At 35.6% G+C, this 16,980-nt stretch overlaps 1 protein-coding gene across 4 annotated transcripts in view; it reads right to left on the bottom strand.

Annotated features, from left to right (window-relative positions):
• GDPD4 (glycerophosphodiester phosphodiesterase domain containing 4) overlaps positions 1-16,980 on the bottom strand; it is a 122,713-nt gene that overhangs the window by 34,241 nt on the left and 71,492 nt on the right. For 3 of the 4 annotated variants that reach the window (XM_070624004.1, XM_070624005.1, XM_070624006.1), the window contains one exon: positions 48-269. The exons of the other annotated variant lie outside the window; for it this stretch is intronic. In XM_070624004.1, coding sequence (XP_070480105.1) covers positions 48-269 — 222 coding nt within the window. The remainder of the gene's footprint in view (positions 1-47; positions 270-16,980) is intronic. 4 annotated transcript variants of the gene reach the window in all.

Raw genomic sequence — 16,980 nt, 5'->3', positions numbered from 1 at the left:
TGCTACCCACCCCCCAATCTCTACCATAAATACTAAGACAGACATACCAGATGTTGCTCAATTTTAGAGTCAAGGATCACGCTTACTACATGGCGGACATACGTGTTTCTGTGAGGATGTTTTTGTTTAGGGCTGTTAAGATCAAATATCACAAATTTTTTTTCCTTCCGTGCAAGTTCCAATAAATCAGCTAGTCTTGGAATCCTCTGACTTTCTGCTTTTTTACTATCAGCCTCTGATATGGGTTTCATATTGTAAAATGGTTTGAGCTAAAAATAAATACATTAGAGAATACATTGGCATCTATGAAAAGCATTTTCCAATTCTCCTGTTATATAGCCCCACACCCAGCCTTACCTCCATGTTGCTCCATTATCATTCAACCCACCAGGCCCTCTGAAATACTGGTCATGAGATAAAAGTTGCCAAGGAGAGAAATTAAACGCAATCTCCATAGGTAATTATGGTATTTGGAATGATTTCTTCTATACCATAGAAGCTGTTGTATTTGCACTGAAGGTCCTTCATGTTCTTGTCTGGACCTTCCTTTTCAGCCTTTTTTCGATAACCCAAGGTAATACAATCCCTTTTCAGTTGCACTGGCTTCCCATATTTGCTCTCACTGTTCTAATTTTGTGTAATGGAAAAAAATAGGTTTTGGCTTCAGACTGAATTGGATATTGGATTCAATCCCAGCTCCACCATTCATTTACCTTCCTGCCATATTCACCTGTTAAAATCCTACCCTCAACCTGCAAAGCCCAGTCAGTCCAAACACTACCTCCTTCATGAAGGCTTCCTTAAACGTTACTCAAGAGACTTTGATGGTGTTAAACTCCAATGGCCCATTTTTATGCCTCTGTAATTGTATGTCTCATTTTCTCTTCCATAGTTATTTGCATACGTCTTAGACCAGATTCAAATCCTGGCTTCATATGCTTCTTGCTGTGTAACCTTGGTAAAACCATTTAAATTCTCAAAGTCTTCATTGCCCAAACTATAAAATGGGGAAGGGGAGGGGTGATCTATGTATTCCTCAGGATTATTTTGAAAATTAAATATGATAAAATATTTACGGGGTCTAGAAGCACGTCTGGTACATAGAAAAGTACACAATTCACATTAGTTCCCTCACTCTCTACTGCTTCTACTGGAATGTGAATCTCTCACTGCAGGAACTGTCATATTTTCTTTGCGATACACAGTATTTCATCTTACACTTCAGTCCATACACATATTAGCTATATTAAATTTAGTAAATAGCTACTTTTATCATCATTTGCCAATTTTAGATCATTCGTGGCTGAAGTCAGTGATAAAAAGGCTATCCCTCAGGAGAAGGAAGCAGCAGCTACCTCACATTTTCTCAAGACTCAAATAATCTCTCTCTCTCTACACAACCTTGTCTTCATTCTCATTCTCACTCTTTCTATTTCCTCCTCTTGACCTCCTAAACAAGCTGCCCTTTCTTACCTTTTTCTTAGGAAAGAAACAATCACATCGCACAATATCCCCAGGCTAGACCAAAAGGTACATCATAGAAGTTGAATTAAACCATGGTCTAGATCTGAGTTGAGCTCTACAATTAAGAGTTAATTCTCAGGAAATAATAAATTTGTTTCAGAATTCAAGATTTTGTTCGACTCTACCAGATCTAGACCGACTGATTCACTTAACAGTTAGACCTTCATGTGGGGAAAATCGTTAAAGAATAGGATGGGAAAGACCAAGACAGGATTTAAATAATTCAGCTGTGCATAATTTTTTAAATGCTCCTAAATGGGAAAAAAAAGGAAATGTACAATCAAGAACATTTATGAAGCCTTTCCCTTAAGGATAAATTGGATGAAAAAATTCAAAACAGCAAAAACTATAAAGATTAATTAATAAGAGAGTTTAAAACTAGACTCCGGTAAGCTTTAAGTAGTTTTATGGGATAGATCTAACAGCTGAAGTAAATCGAGTCTCTTTTTTTTTTAATATAAAATAGGGGTCTTAGAAAAATAAACTGGAATGGGACAACACCAGTTTAAACTATCTACAATATGTGATTGAACATTTTCAAAAACCCCTAGGAAGTAGCAAGCTAGAAAAGAAAACAAAATCCTGGTTCTCCACACAAAATATCTGGTTCCTCAAATAAAAACAATATTTAAAGGTCCTCGGTTCTCTAGGCCTATGCTTAGAGAAGTTACAAGTAGAAAGGCTATTGGATGATCCAATGTATCATACTGGTTAACAAATAGCATAATTATCCAAAATCTGCCAATGATGCCACTTAAAGGAAACCATTAGCACTCAACAGAAAATTCTGAGACTATCTGTAAAAACTGATGAACAACAATATGGTTTTCTTGTCAATACAGGTGCCACTAACTTTACTATTAATCCCACTACCATAGAAAATCAGATCTCTCAGAGTACTAAAATCATTCAAGTAGTAGGAATCGCTAACAATACTAAATCTTTTTTCATGTCCCAACCTGTAACTGTTAGTTTGAGACCACAGTCAGAAGAACACTCCTTTCTTCTCTACGGCACTTTTCTATAAACTTCATTGTTAGGAATCTACTTTGCAAAAAGAACCACCTGAAGAAATGTACTGCAGACAAATTGTTTTCAGGAGTCACAGAAAATTCTACTGCACATTATCAAATTACAGCTATGGACATTAGTCTGTTGATTCAAAAAATAACCAAATAATTGGCCATGGTACCAGAACCCCTGAGGGGAAAAAAGGCAGAATAATTGGAGTGAAATCCATAAGAGTTCAGATTGATTCTGCTGACACTGCGGCCTAAAATCCTCTTAATGCTGAAGTTAAGGAAGATCTAAGCCAACTAAACAGACTTAATATAATAAGGATTAATTATCCATTGCATTAGTCCAAGCAATGTCTGTTTCACCTGTTTAAAAAAAACCAACAAAAACTGCGATGGTGAAGGATATAGATTCATCCACTGTCTGTCAGCTATTAACCAGAGTTATACCTCATTCTCTAGTATTGTCTAACGCAAATGTACTCCCTTTGGTCCTATTTTTACTTTCTTTCATGTCCTTAGCTGACGAAAATAGCCAATATATTTTGCCTTTACCAGGGAAAAATCAACAATTTACCTGGAAAGCTATACTTCAGGCATTTACTGAAGCCCCATCCTACTTTTCTCATGTCTTAAACCAAGATCTTACGGATATGCAGTAACCCATCTTGAGATTCTAAGATTGGCTCTATAACTCTATTCACAAAGTTTCTAAGGCAAAATTTTAATTCTACAAAATAACAGTTAATTATCCAGGGTTTAGCAAACTTAATCTGTGAAGGGCCAGATACTAAATATTTCTGACTTTGTGAGACATATAGTCTCTGTCACATCTGTTCAACTCTGCTATTATAGTGCAAAAAATAGCCATAGACAATTCATAAGTGAATAAACATGGCTGTCTTCCAATAATTTTATTTATAGACACTGAAATTTGAGTTTTAAATAAGTGTTATACATCATGAAACATTATTCTTTTGATTTTTTTCAACCATTAAAAAATGTCAAAACCATTCTTAGTTCACAGGCTGTACAAAAACAGCCAGTGGCTAGATTTCGACAGGAGGCCATGGTTTGCCAACCCCTGATCTAGGCCATGATATATCGGCTAGGAAGGACATAGTCTAATGAGAGATCACTAATAATCCAAAATGACCCAAGGCTGACCACTAAAAGCAATTAAGATGATTTTTGGGATTAACTGGATATTGTAGAGTACAGGTAACAAGCTTTTTCTGAAACAGACAGGCCTCTATATGATTTGACTTAATCAAACATCTTGGAGTCATTCTCACAAAATGCAGAAAACAAAAAGACCTTCAGTGATCAAAATATTTCTTCAACAATATTCTTTTCAGACCTTCCAGATCATCATAAAGCTTTCTTTTTGAAATACACAAAACGAGAGACCGTAGTCTAAGGGTATTAACTCAACAACGTGGCACCCATCAAAGACCCATTGCCTCTGAATGCCTATTCCTGATCTAGCAAGGCTTTTTAATCTTTGTCTTGGAAAAAATGCAATCTTAGCTAAATTACTCTAAGAATCTTCAGATCCTGTACTAGGTTCATCTTTCTATTTTATGGTATCACATTCGATACAACCCCTGTTGTTAACTGAAAAACACTCAGTATTTTTATCTTTGTTGATTAATTACAAAATAGTTACTTTCTCTATCTCACACTATCATTCACCAGTATAACACTCTTAAATACAGCAACTGTATTGTCTTCACCAATGAAGGAGAATCTCATGATTTCTGTAATTTGAGAACTGTCCATACCTGCACAAAATTTGGCCCCAATTTTTTTTTTAAAGATTTTCTTTTTTTCCTTTTTCTCCCCAAAGCCCTCTAGTACATAGTTGTATATTCTTCATTGTGGGTCCTTCTAGTTGTGGCATGTGGGACACGCCTCAGTGTGGTTTGATGAGCAGTGCCATGTCCGTGCCCATTCGAACCAATGAAACACTGGGCCGCCTGCAGCAGAGTGCGCGAACTTAACCACTCAGCCATGGGGCCAGCCCCTTGGCCCCCAATTTTTAAAAGAAACACTAGAACTAATCAGGTTGCCAGATTCACGATGGCTATGTGGTAGCACCAATTAACCTCAAATGGATACTTCCCCAAATCCTCCATGACACAACTCACCACAGTAGGGATAAACTGACCGCAGTATTAAACAAACACTGGTGGGGGTAACTTTTCTAAGGTATCAGAAGATGTGACCAGTTCTTTCCTCATCTGTAACCAACATAATCCTGGGAAAACTATAAAAGTGAGACATGGATTGGAACCTTGTCCAAAGGGACCCTTTGAGGATCTCCAAACAGAGTTTGTACAATTTCTTCCCTCTGTGGGTTAGGAATTTGTACTAGCAATTGTGTGTTTATTTTTGGATGGGCTAAAGCAATTCCTGATTGAATAGTTACTGCAACTTAAAATGGCTTAAAAAACTACTATATATTTGTGTTCTCTACCTAAGCTATTCCAACTTAGCCATCCAGTGATATGGGAAAACATTTTACTGGGATAGCTATTTATTTATTTATTTTGCTGAGGAAGATTCACCTTGAGCTAACATCCATTGCCAATCTTCCTTTTTTTTGCTTGAGGAAGATTTGCACTGAGCTAACATCTGTGCCAATCTCCCTCCATTTTGTCTGTGGGTCATTGCCACAGCATGGTGGACGAGTGGTGTAGGTCTGCACCCAGGAACTGAACCCGTGAAACCTGGGCCACCAAAGTGGAGCACACCAAACTCAACCACCAGGCCACGGGGCCGGCCCCCTGGATATTTATTTTGAATTATGCAAAACTTTGCCGCTTACTGAAAAATCTCCTATCCTTATATACACAATACTCTGGAAAAGTGGGAAGAATACATGAAATATAAAAACCAAAATCAGCCAAACTATCAGATACCCAGAAATCCCATACCCTCAAGGACTACCCTTTTTCTCTTAGGCTTTGTGTTCTTTCCCGCCAGGAAGTCCTAGATTACCTCCCTGTCAACTAGTCACTTACAGGCACATGCCTGAAGAATATATCCATCCAAACTTCTTATCAGTCCTTTACAAAAACTCTTTTAGCTAAGTATTATAAAAGATTAACCAATATATCTCAGTCCTTTCATTAACAGAAACAGGCTGCCTTTCCTTGCCAACCATCTAATCAGTGTGATCCAGTACGCTAGAAAACAGCTCATAAAAAGACTGTCCCTGAACATCACTGGACAAAACCACATCAGATACTCTTAACTCTAATAGAGCAGTAGAAGTAGAAGGAATTGACCCTTGGATACACATTTCCCAACAAAAATGGCATCACCCATCTGACAAGAATTGGCAAGTTACACCCATGAGGGCTCATAAACTTAGTCCTCCAGAGAGAACCACCAGCAGTCAACAGCTGACCCAAGATCTTTGGAACTAGCAAATAACTCCATAAAGCATGAAAAAACAACGGAAAAAGATTCTCCTGATAAATGCCAAACTCTTTTGTTCCTTATCTTTTTAGTCATACCGTTTCTTTTTATTGACTTAAGGTTATACACTTCTGATTTAGCCTATCATGGTCTTCTCACTAAAAACAATGATTTGCCTAACTTTAGGCTTTTCTAGACAATCATCACTCTAAGTACAATTCAGTTCCTCCATGCTACTACTAGTGTAGATAACTTGAAAACATACTGGATATATCATCCCTTGCCAACTCCTAGAAAATCCAAAATTAATGCTTCTAAAGTAAATTTTGGTCAAAAATATTCTCATCAATAAAGAGCCTTAACAGATGTAAGACTACTATCTACTGATACATAGATAGACAGATATAGTCAGTCAGTGGAGGACTGCCACAGCTATACTTATAGAAAGACTGTGACTCAACTTGATTATATAAATCAGTCTAATTCCCAATCATACTTCCCCTTGACGGTTACCCTTATTATTTCCTTTGTAGTATTAAGGCATATCAAATCCCTAAAAGGACTCAAAAATTTAAAGCGGTGTGTTAATTCCTATTAATTGAACAAAAGTTTAAGTTGTTCAGGTACATAAATAACTGAAGACAATATAAAGACACATTATACTAACTGTATTAGTTTCTGAGGGCTGCTATAACAGATTATTACAAACTTGGTGATTCACCAACAGAAATGTATTCTCTCACGGTTCTGGAGGTGAAATGTTCAAAATCAAAGTGTCAGCAGAGCCATGCTCACCCTGAATGTTCTGGAGGGGAATCTCTTCCCTGCCTCTACTAGCTTCTGGTGGCAGCTGGCATGCCTTGGCTTGTAGCCACATCACTCCAATCCCTACCTCTGTGGTCACATCGCTTTCTCTTCTCTGTGTGTCTATTCTCTCTTTGCCTCTCTCTTATAAGGATATATGTGATTGTATTTAGGGCCCACTCAGATAATTAGGAGAAGCTCCTTCTCTCCAGACCCTTAACTTAATCACATCTTTTGCAATATATGATAGTATTCATAGGCTCTAGGGATTAGGATGTGGACATATCTTTTTGGGGGCTGCCAATCAACCTACTACACCAATTTTATCAATAATGATTATTTTTGTAAGTAATACCTAAATGAAAGGAAATATCCTTGACTTAGTAGTACAAGACAAAAATATTCTTGGGGTATAACAGTGAATGTTTATCACAACAATTCTCAAAGAAAATATACTTAAAACTTTGGCGAAGTTGACTGTATCTCTTGTAAAACTCCTGTGTTAATACGCGGGAATCAGGCTTTTTGATGTTAACCCGGGGGAAGGTTAAATGTTCTGTAGGGCTGTTAGACCTGTCCAATTGTAGGACTCCCTAACCCCTCAGTAGACAATATCACTCTATAAAGAGTCTGAAGGAATAGCATATTTCCTAGGAAACAGCCTTCTAAGGATACTGATCCCATCACCAGAAATTGAATAATTTGAGGTGATTATAAAAAATTTGTCTTTCACTTTGGCTGTATGATAAATAATAGAGCCCCAGCCCTAGGTTTCAGGGCTTGGCCTGAAACAGTTTCAACTCCTTGGCCTGAGTAGTTAATGGAAAATAGAAAAGCCCTGGATTTACTTCTGACCAACCAGCACCATCATTAACACTTTTTGTTGTACCTGATTAAAGATAAATTGTGGCTTGATTAGGGAGGGGTTTATTAAATACAATTATAAGAACTTGCACTGGACTTGGTTTTGTGACAGTGGATGCTGCTTGCAATGCAGTGTTTCAGAAACATAAACTTACGGATGCCATTAACTGTACATTTTCAATGACACTGAGAGAGAAGAAAGGAGTATGACACTCAGACTTGTTTACTAAGCTCTGGATACTACATAATCATTCATTCAGCAAGCATACTCTGTGTGCTCATAAAACACGATTCCTGCTCTCAAGGTACTCACAGTTTAGTAAGAGAGATAAGACAGACAGGCAAATAAAACATGATAGAAGTTCTATGACAGTGGTCACTTAAAAGTACTTTGAGCTCTTTTTAGAGCTGGACTATGGTAACGATAAGACACAATTTCTAAAAAAAAAAAAACAAAAAACTAAAACGCATTGTTCAATTTGACTTCAGAATACTCTTTATTAAAAACGAGAAAACTGAAGCTTAAAAAGGATAAATGACATGCCAAATTATTCAACTTATAGGTAAACGATAAGTGACACGCCCAATCATTCAACTAATAGGTGAACAAGTCCAAGAATAAAATCCACCCCTGAAGCTGGGATTCTTTCCTTGGGTATATTATTTCTCACTATATATATCATGCTAGAACAAGGCTAGTCAAAGTGCTGGTTAGTAATGAGATGGGGAGTTTGTACTAGAAGACATTTTAACAAACTACTTTCTTCACCAAGAAAATCTTGCTATGAAAAGAAAAAAGTCAACTAACTGATAAACAGTGTGTTTAGTGATACAGCTGATTTAAAGTATCCAATTACTCTAGAATGTGAAACAAAATAATTAAAGACAAATGAGTGGGTACAACAAGTTATAGAAGATTTGAGATAAAGTATATTTGCTTAATTTATAATACCTGCAAATAATGTGTGGTAAGAAGCAATGAAATGTGTTAAAATTTTGACAAAGTTGGTTTAGTTTAACTTAAGATTTTTAAAGAGCTTGTAAATCCTTTACTAACAAACGTTATACTACTGCAAGACTATCATTTAATTTTCTGTTAAAATAACATACTGATCTTTGAATATTTAATCTTCACCTTAAACTATGGAGTAAACCTTTATTTACATTGTGGGTCATATGCCCACATAGCAGAGGTCCTATATCTCCCCCAAATAATTGCGTGCTTTGTGCTAACTTTGACATGTCCTTTATCATTAGAAAATAACAAAAACAAAAGTTATTTACTTCTGAAGGAGCTCAAGTTCCTTAAAATTATGTTATCTTCTGCTATTTTTATTTTAAAACATTGTATTATCAGTCTGATTAATAGGTAGTCAAACTGCCATTCACTGTTCTCAAGTATCTAACACTCCTGTCTTAAGTGACCAACCTACTATGCCATTTTTTTACACTGCCTTTCAAACATAGGACTCTAAATTCAGAAGAAGAAAATTGTTAAATGTTTCTTCATCCCAAATCATGTGCTATTTCTTAGACACCAAAATATCAAAGGCTGGTTCCTTTATGCTACATTATAGCACAGTCATGCATCACTTAACAATAGGGACACATTCTGAGAAATGCATCTTTAGGTGATTTTGTCATTGTGTGAACATCATAGAATGTACTTACACAAACCTAGATGGTATAGCCTAACTATACACCTAGGCTATATGGTATGAATCTTATGGGACCACCATCATGTATACAGTCCATCATTGCCCAAAATGTCATTATGTGCTGCACGACTATATTTGCAGGCAAGAAGGATGCCAGAAATAATTAGATATGTTTGGTATGCTTCATATTACTTCTACTCTTGGTAATATTCCTTCTCTTGAAATCTGTGGTAAGTGTATGTTTAACATTAAACTATGGTTTTCCAGAGTGGTTGTATCATTTCACATTCCCACCAGCAATACATGTGAGTCCAACTGATCCACATTCTCACCAGTGTTGGTATTTCAAGTCTTTTGTTTTTTTAAGTCATTCTAAAAGGTATACAGTAGTATCTAATTGTGGTTTAAATTTGCATTTCCTTAATGACTAATTAAATTGAGAATCTTTTCATGAGCTTGCCATCCATGTATCTTCTTTGATGAAACGTCTATTCAAATATTGGGCCCTTTTTTAAAGTGAGTTGGTTTCTTATTTTTGAGTTTTGAGTATCTTTTGGATACTCTAGATGCAAATCCTTTGTCAGATACGTGATTTGGAAATATTTTCTCTTAGTCTGTGACTTGTTTTTTCATCCTATTAATAATGTCTTTCAAAGAGCAAAAGTTTTTCATTTTGATGAGGTCCAATTTATCTATTTTTTTTTAAGAATCATGCTTTTGGTGCTGTAAGAACTCATTAACTCAGGGTCATCACAATTTTCTCCTACATTTTCTACCTGAAGTTTTATACTGAATACGAAAAATAAAATATTTTATTTTAGCTTCATTTATTCCTTCTCTGACACTCTTTATGTAGATCTGAGTTTCTGATCTATATCATTTTCCTTCTCTCTGAAAAACTTCTTTTGACATTTCTTTCAAGGCAATTCTCTTGGTGACAAATTCTCTCAGCTTTTTTTTTGTCCGAGAAAATCTTTATTGCTCCTTCAATCTTGAAAAATAATTTTGCTGGATATAGAATTTTAGGTTTTTTTCTTTTGTTATAAATAGTTTGCTCTTTTCTTGTTTGCAGGGTTTCTGATGAGAAATCTGATGTAATTCTTATCTTTGCTCTTCTATAGCTTAAGGATTTTTACTGCCCCCTGCCTTCTGTCAAGATTTTTTTTCCATCTTTGGTTTTCTGCAGTTTGCCTATCTATAGATTTTTGGCATTTATCCTGCTTGATGTTCTCCGAGCTTCCTGGATCTGTAGTTTGCTGTCTGTCATTAATTTTGGAAAATTTTCAGCCACTATTACTTCAAATATTTCTTCTGTTTCTTTTCCTCTTTCTTCTTCATTTGGTATTCCTATTACAGGTATGTTATACCTTTTGCAATTGTCCCACAGTTCTTGGCTATTCTGTCCTGTTCTTTTTATTCATTTTTCTCTTTGCATTTCAGTTTCTAGTCACGTATCTTCAAGATCACTGATTCTTTCCTTATCCATGTCCAGTCTACTGATAAGCCCATCAAAGGCATTCTTCATTTCTGTTGAATGTTTTTGATTTTTAGCCCTTCCTCCTGATTCTTAGAGTTTCCATCTCTCTGCTGACATTACCTATCTTTTCTTGCATGTTGTCTACTTTTTCCATTAGAGCCCTTAATATATTAATCAGAGTTATTTTAAATTCTCTATCTGGTAATTCCCAAATCTGTGTTATATCCAAATCTGGTTCTGATGTTTGCTTTGTCTCTTCATACTGTGTTTTCTTTCTTGTCTTTTAGCATATCTTATACATTTTTTTGCTGGAAGCTAGACATGAGCCAATGGGTAATAGGAACTGAGATAATTATGCTTTTAGGGTGAGGTTTTGTATTAATCTTGCTAGGACCTGGACTGTGTTTAATGTTTGCTATAGCTATAGGTACACAGAGGATTCAGTTTCCTTATTTTGTTTTGTTTCCTCTCCTATTGTCTTTGGGTTCCTTAAGAACTCCTTCTTAAACAGAGTCTGTGTGGCAGCTCACTCAGTTGTAATCCACTATTATTATCTGAAGCCCTGTTCTTGTAGTGGTAAGGTGCTGGGGAAGGGAAGTGGTCTACAATCTTTTATTAAATCTTAGTTGTTTAGTGGGTCTGAGTCTTTGGGCTATGACTTTCAGAAGCATATTTTTAGTCTTTTTTTCTCTACCCTTATATGAGACAGGAAGGCTGGAGGGGGCTGGAGTTGACTAATTACCCTCCCTACATGTTAGATAAGGTTCTGGTAAAGTGGTTCACCCTGGAGACTAGGCCTTTGTAATGGAGAACATTCTGGATCTATTTTAAAAGTGCTACTTTTCTCCTCCTTCTGCCCAAAACAGGAGAGATTTTGTTCCATGATCTTCACTACAAGAACGTGATGGAATTCCTGGAGGTAAAACCCACAAAAGTGTGGGGCCCTATATAAAACTAGGCCCCCAGAGGTTTTTAATTCTCAAGCTGGTCCACACTCAGCCTCCAGCAATTAGTTACAATAACCACTTATTTAAACTGTTCCTACCAGTTACTGGCTCCAATGGTTTCTGCTTCTGGTAAGCTGATCTTGTCTGTGATCCTCTGTAGTCACCTGTCTCTCCAGATTTTGGAGTGGTGGTTTACCCTGTGACTTCAATTCTCTGATGGATCTAAGAAAAATCACTGATTTTCAGTTTGGGTTTTTTCTTGTTTTAAGGGTGTGAGCAACAATTTCCAAACTCTTTACATGTTCAAGTTGAGACCAGAAGTCTTCCCTGATTAGATTCAGGTTTTTTTGGTTTTGTTTTTTCTTTAAATATTGACCTTGTTTCCTGTGTCCTTACTAAACTCACCTATTAGTTCTTGGAGATTTGATACATATACAATCAGGTCCTCTGCAAACAGAAATAGTTCTATTTCTTTATTTCCCAAACTGTATGCCTTTTTCCTCCCTTATTGCACTGGCTAGGACTTACAATATGATGGTGAATAGGAGTAGTGAGACATCCTTCCTTTTTCCAGGTCTTACAGAGAATGAGTTGTCTTTCACCATTAAGTGTGTGCTAGCTGTAGATATACTGGAGAATACCTTTATCAAGTTAAGGAAGTTCCTTTCTATATTTAGTTCTATGAGAGTTTTTATCAAAAATGGAAGCTGAGTTTTGTAAAATGATTTTTCTGCATGTACTGAGATTATTATATGATTTTCTTCTTTCTGTATGTTAACATGGTTAAATTCATTGATTTTTAACTGTGAACCAGCCTTACATTCTCAAGATATAACCCCTTTGATCATGACATATTATTCTTTTTATATGCTGCTGGATTCAGTCTCTTAATATTTTGTTGAGTTTTGCATCTATATTCACAAGGGATATAAGTCTCAAGATTTCTTGAAATGCCTTTTTGTGAATTTGTTATCAGAGGAATGCTGGCCTCATAAAAATGCACTGGGAATTATTCTCTCCTTTTCTATTTTCTGGGAGATATCTGTAGAATTGGTATTATTTCTTCCTTGTGCATTTGGCAGAATTCACCGTGAAAACATCTGCACTTGGAGTTTTCTGTTGGAAGTTTTTAAACTACAAATACAATTTCTTTAATAGGTATAGGACTATTTAGGTTATGTACTTCGGTGACTTTTGGTATTTTGTGTCTTTCAAAGAATTGTTTCATTTTATCTAAATTGTCAGAATTATAAACATAGAGTTATTCATAGACAATGGCATGCTTCTAAATGTTTAACAACAGGCTCTCCAGGAATATAAAGACCTGATTTGTAGTGTTTGCCAAATTTTGTTGCTTAAATACTACAGCCACACCTAATTTCATACTGGTTTAACAACTGGTTCCAAAAGTGCTGAAATGTAATAATTGGCTCTTGTAAGCCAATATGAGCCAGCTTCACTGTTCATCATATTTCATTATTATCCTTTTTAATGTCTGGAGGGTCTATATCGATGAACCTTCCTTCATTCCTAATTTGGAAATTTGTGTTTTCTATCTTTGTGTCTTGGTCAGTTGGCTAGAGGTTTATCAATGTTGTTTATCTCTTCAAAGAATAAGCTTTTGGGGCTGGCTGTGTGGCGTAGTAGCTGAGTTCAGCACACACTGCCTTGGTGGCCTGGGTTCAGGGGTTCAGATCCCAGACATAGATCTATACCACTCATCAGCCATGCTGTAGTGGCAACCCACATACCAAATAGAGGAAGACTGGTACAGATGTTAGCTCAGGGCCAATCTTCCTCAGGAAAAAAAAAAGAATAAGCTTTTGTTTCATTGATGTTTTCTATTTCTCTGTTTCCATTTCATTGATTTCTGCTCTTTATTATTTTCTTCTGCTTACTTTGGATTTAATTTGTTCTTCTTTTTCTTATTGATTTGAGACACTTTTCTAATTAAGCAGATAATCCCAGGGTTTTCATGTAAGCAGTGCTTTAGTTGTATTCCACCAATTTGAATATGTTGTATTTTTATTTTCATTCGGTTCAAAAATTTATCTAATTTTCCTTGAAATTTCCTCTTTGATATATGGGTTATTTAGAGACATGTTTTTAAAAATATTTTGGAATTTTCCAATTTAAAAAAAAGAATCAAACAGAAATTCTGGAGCTGAGTAACTCAATAAATAAGATGAAGAATGCATTAGAGAAAGCACTGGAAATACAGCAGATTATATAGAAGAGAGAATAAGTGAGCTGGAAGACAGGAATCTAGAAATGATTCAGGTGGAAAAGGAGAGATAATTAAGATTTTTAAAAAGTGAAGAAAGCCTACAAAAGCTATGAGACTCCACTAGGAAAGCCAATATAAGAATAATGAGTATACCAGAAGGAGACAAGGAAAAGGGGGCAGAGAGTTTATTTAAAGAAATAATAGTTGAGAACTTCCCAAATCTGGGGAAGAACTGGACATATAAGTCCATGAAGCAAATAGATCACTTTATTATCTCAATGCAGAAAGATCTTCTCCAAGACACATTGCAATGAAGCTGTCAAAAGTGATTGATAAAGGAGGAATCTTAAAGGCAGCCAGGGGGTGGGGGGTGGAAGTAATCTACAAAGGAACACCTTTAGACTACTAGCAGATTTCTCAGCAGAAACTCTACAGGCGAAGACAGAGTGGAATGACATATTCAAACTACTAAAAGATAAAAATTTCCAGCCCAGAATACTCCAGTAAAGTTATTCTTCAGGTACAAAAGAGAAATAAAGGCTTTCCTAGATAAATAAAAACTGAGGGAGTTCACCACCACTAGAACTGCCTTACAAGAAATGTTGAAAGGAGCTCTTCCACCTGAAACAAAAAGAGAGATGTACACAAAAACTCTGAGTAAGGTGATAAAGAGAATCAGAAGACTGTAACTCTATTTTAGAATACAATATTAAACATTTAATCATAGCATAAAGGTTAAAGGAAAAGAGCATTAAAAATAACTACAGCTACCACAATTTTGTAATGAACTTGCAGCATAAAAACAGAGAGTTTCTGACAGCAAAAATATAAAAGAGGAGGAATAAAAGGATGGAAGCTGTTAGGCAAATGAACATAAGTTGGTATCAGCAGAAAAGGGCCTATGTTATCTATGAGACATTTTATGCAAACCTCGTGGTAACCAGAAAAAACAAAATCTAGAGTAGAGACAAGAAATATAAAAAAAGGGGAAACTCAGTAAACCATCATGGAAAACCACCAATTTTTAAAGGTAGTCAGAAATACAAGAAAAAAGAGACAAGGGAGATTAAGAAATAAGAAGAAAACAAAAGATAAAATGGCAATAGTAAGTCTTTATGTATGAATAATCACCCTAAATGCAAATGGACTGAACTCACCAATCAAAAGGCACAGGGTGGCTTGGTGAATTAAAAAATAAGACCCAACTATATGCTGCTATTAGGAGACTCATTTCAGCTCTAAAGACACACATAGGCTCAAAGTGAAGGGGTAAAAGATGATACTCCAAGCAAATGTTAACCAGAAGAAAGCAGGTGCAACCATGCTTATATGAGACAAAATAGATTTCAAGCCAAAAATGGCAACAAGAGACAAAGAAAGTCATTATATAATGATAAAGGGGTCACTACATCAAGAAGATATTACAATCATAAATATATATGCTCCCAATGCCCAAGCACCAAAATATATTAATCAAATACTAATAGATCTTAAAGAAAATAGACAACAATACAATACTAGTAGGGGACCTCAGTACCCCACTATCAGCAATGGATAGATCATCCAGATAGAAAATCAATAAGGAAATGGAATTGAACCAAACTTTAGAACAAATGGACTTAACAGACATACATAGAACATTCCATCCAACAGCAGCAGAATACACGTTCTTCTCAAGTGCACATACAACATCTTCCAGGATGGAACATATGATAGGCCACAAAACAAATTTTAGCAAGTTTAAGAAGACTGAAATCATAACAACTATCTTCTCTGACCACAATGGTATGAAATTAGAAATCAACAGTAACAGGAAAGTGAGTTGGTCTACAAATATGTGGAAACTAAACAACACACTTCTCAACAACCGATGGGTCAAAGAAGAAATCAAAAGGGAATTTTTTTTTCTCAAGTCAAATGAAAATACAACATATAAAATTGTATAGGGTGCAGCAAAAGCAGTTCTGAGAGGAAAATTTATAGCAATAAATGCATATATTAAGAAATGAGAAAGATCTCAAATAAACAACCTAACTTTACACCTCAAGGAACTAGAAAAAGAGGAACAAATTAAGCCCAAAGTTAGCAGAAGGAAGGAAATAAAATTCAGAGCAGAAATAAATGAAATAGAGACCAGAAAAACAATAGAAAGGATCGACAAAATTAAAAGCTGATTCTTTGAAAAGATAAAGTTAGTCTTAGCTAGACTAACTAAGAAAAAGAGAAAAGACTCAAATAAAATTAGAAATGAAAGAGGAGACATTATAACTGATACTACAGAAACAGACAGACTCATAAGAGACAACTATAAACAATTATATGCTAACCAATTACATAATCTAGAAGAAATAAATACATCTCTAGAAACACACAACCTACCAAGACTGAATCAGGAAGAAATAGAACATCTGAACAGACCAATAATGAATCAAGAGATTGAGTCAGTAATCAAAAAGCTCCCAACACAGAAAACTTCAGGACCAGACAGCTTCACTGGTAAATTCCATCAAACATTTAAAGAAGAATTAACACCAATCCTCCTCAATCTTCCAAAATATTGAGGAAGAGGGAACACTTCCAAACTCATTCTATGAAGCCAGCATTACCTTGGTACCAAAACCAGATAAGGATACCAAAAGAAAAGAAAAACAATATCCCTGATGAATATAGATGTAAAAATTCTAAACAAAATAATAGCAAACTGAATTCAAGAACACATCAAAAGGAATATACACCACGACCAAGTGGGATTTATTCCTGGGAAGCGAGGATGGTTCAACATATGCAAATCAATAAAAGTAATTCATCACATCTATGAAATGAAAGATAAAAATCACATGATCATCTCAAAAGATGTAGAAAAAGCATTTGACAAAATACAATATCCTTCCACGATTAAAAACCCTTAACAGACTGGAGATAGAAGGAATATATCTCAACATAATAAAGGCCATATATGACAAATCCACAGCTAATACTATACTCAATGGAGAAAAAGTGAAAGTGTTTCCTCTAAGGAACAAGACAAGGATGCCCA

The sequence above is a fragment of the Equus przewalskii genome, chromosome 6 (assembly GCF_037783145.1).
Source record: "Equus przewalskii isolate Varuska chromosome 6, EquPr2, whole genome shotgun sequence".
NCBI lineage: Eukaryota > Metazoa > Chordata > Mammalia > Perissodactyla > Equidae > Equus > Equus przewalskii.
The sequence above is the reverse complement of the archived record's forward strand: the minus strand, read 5'-3'. Positions and strand labels throughout refer to the sequence as shown.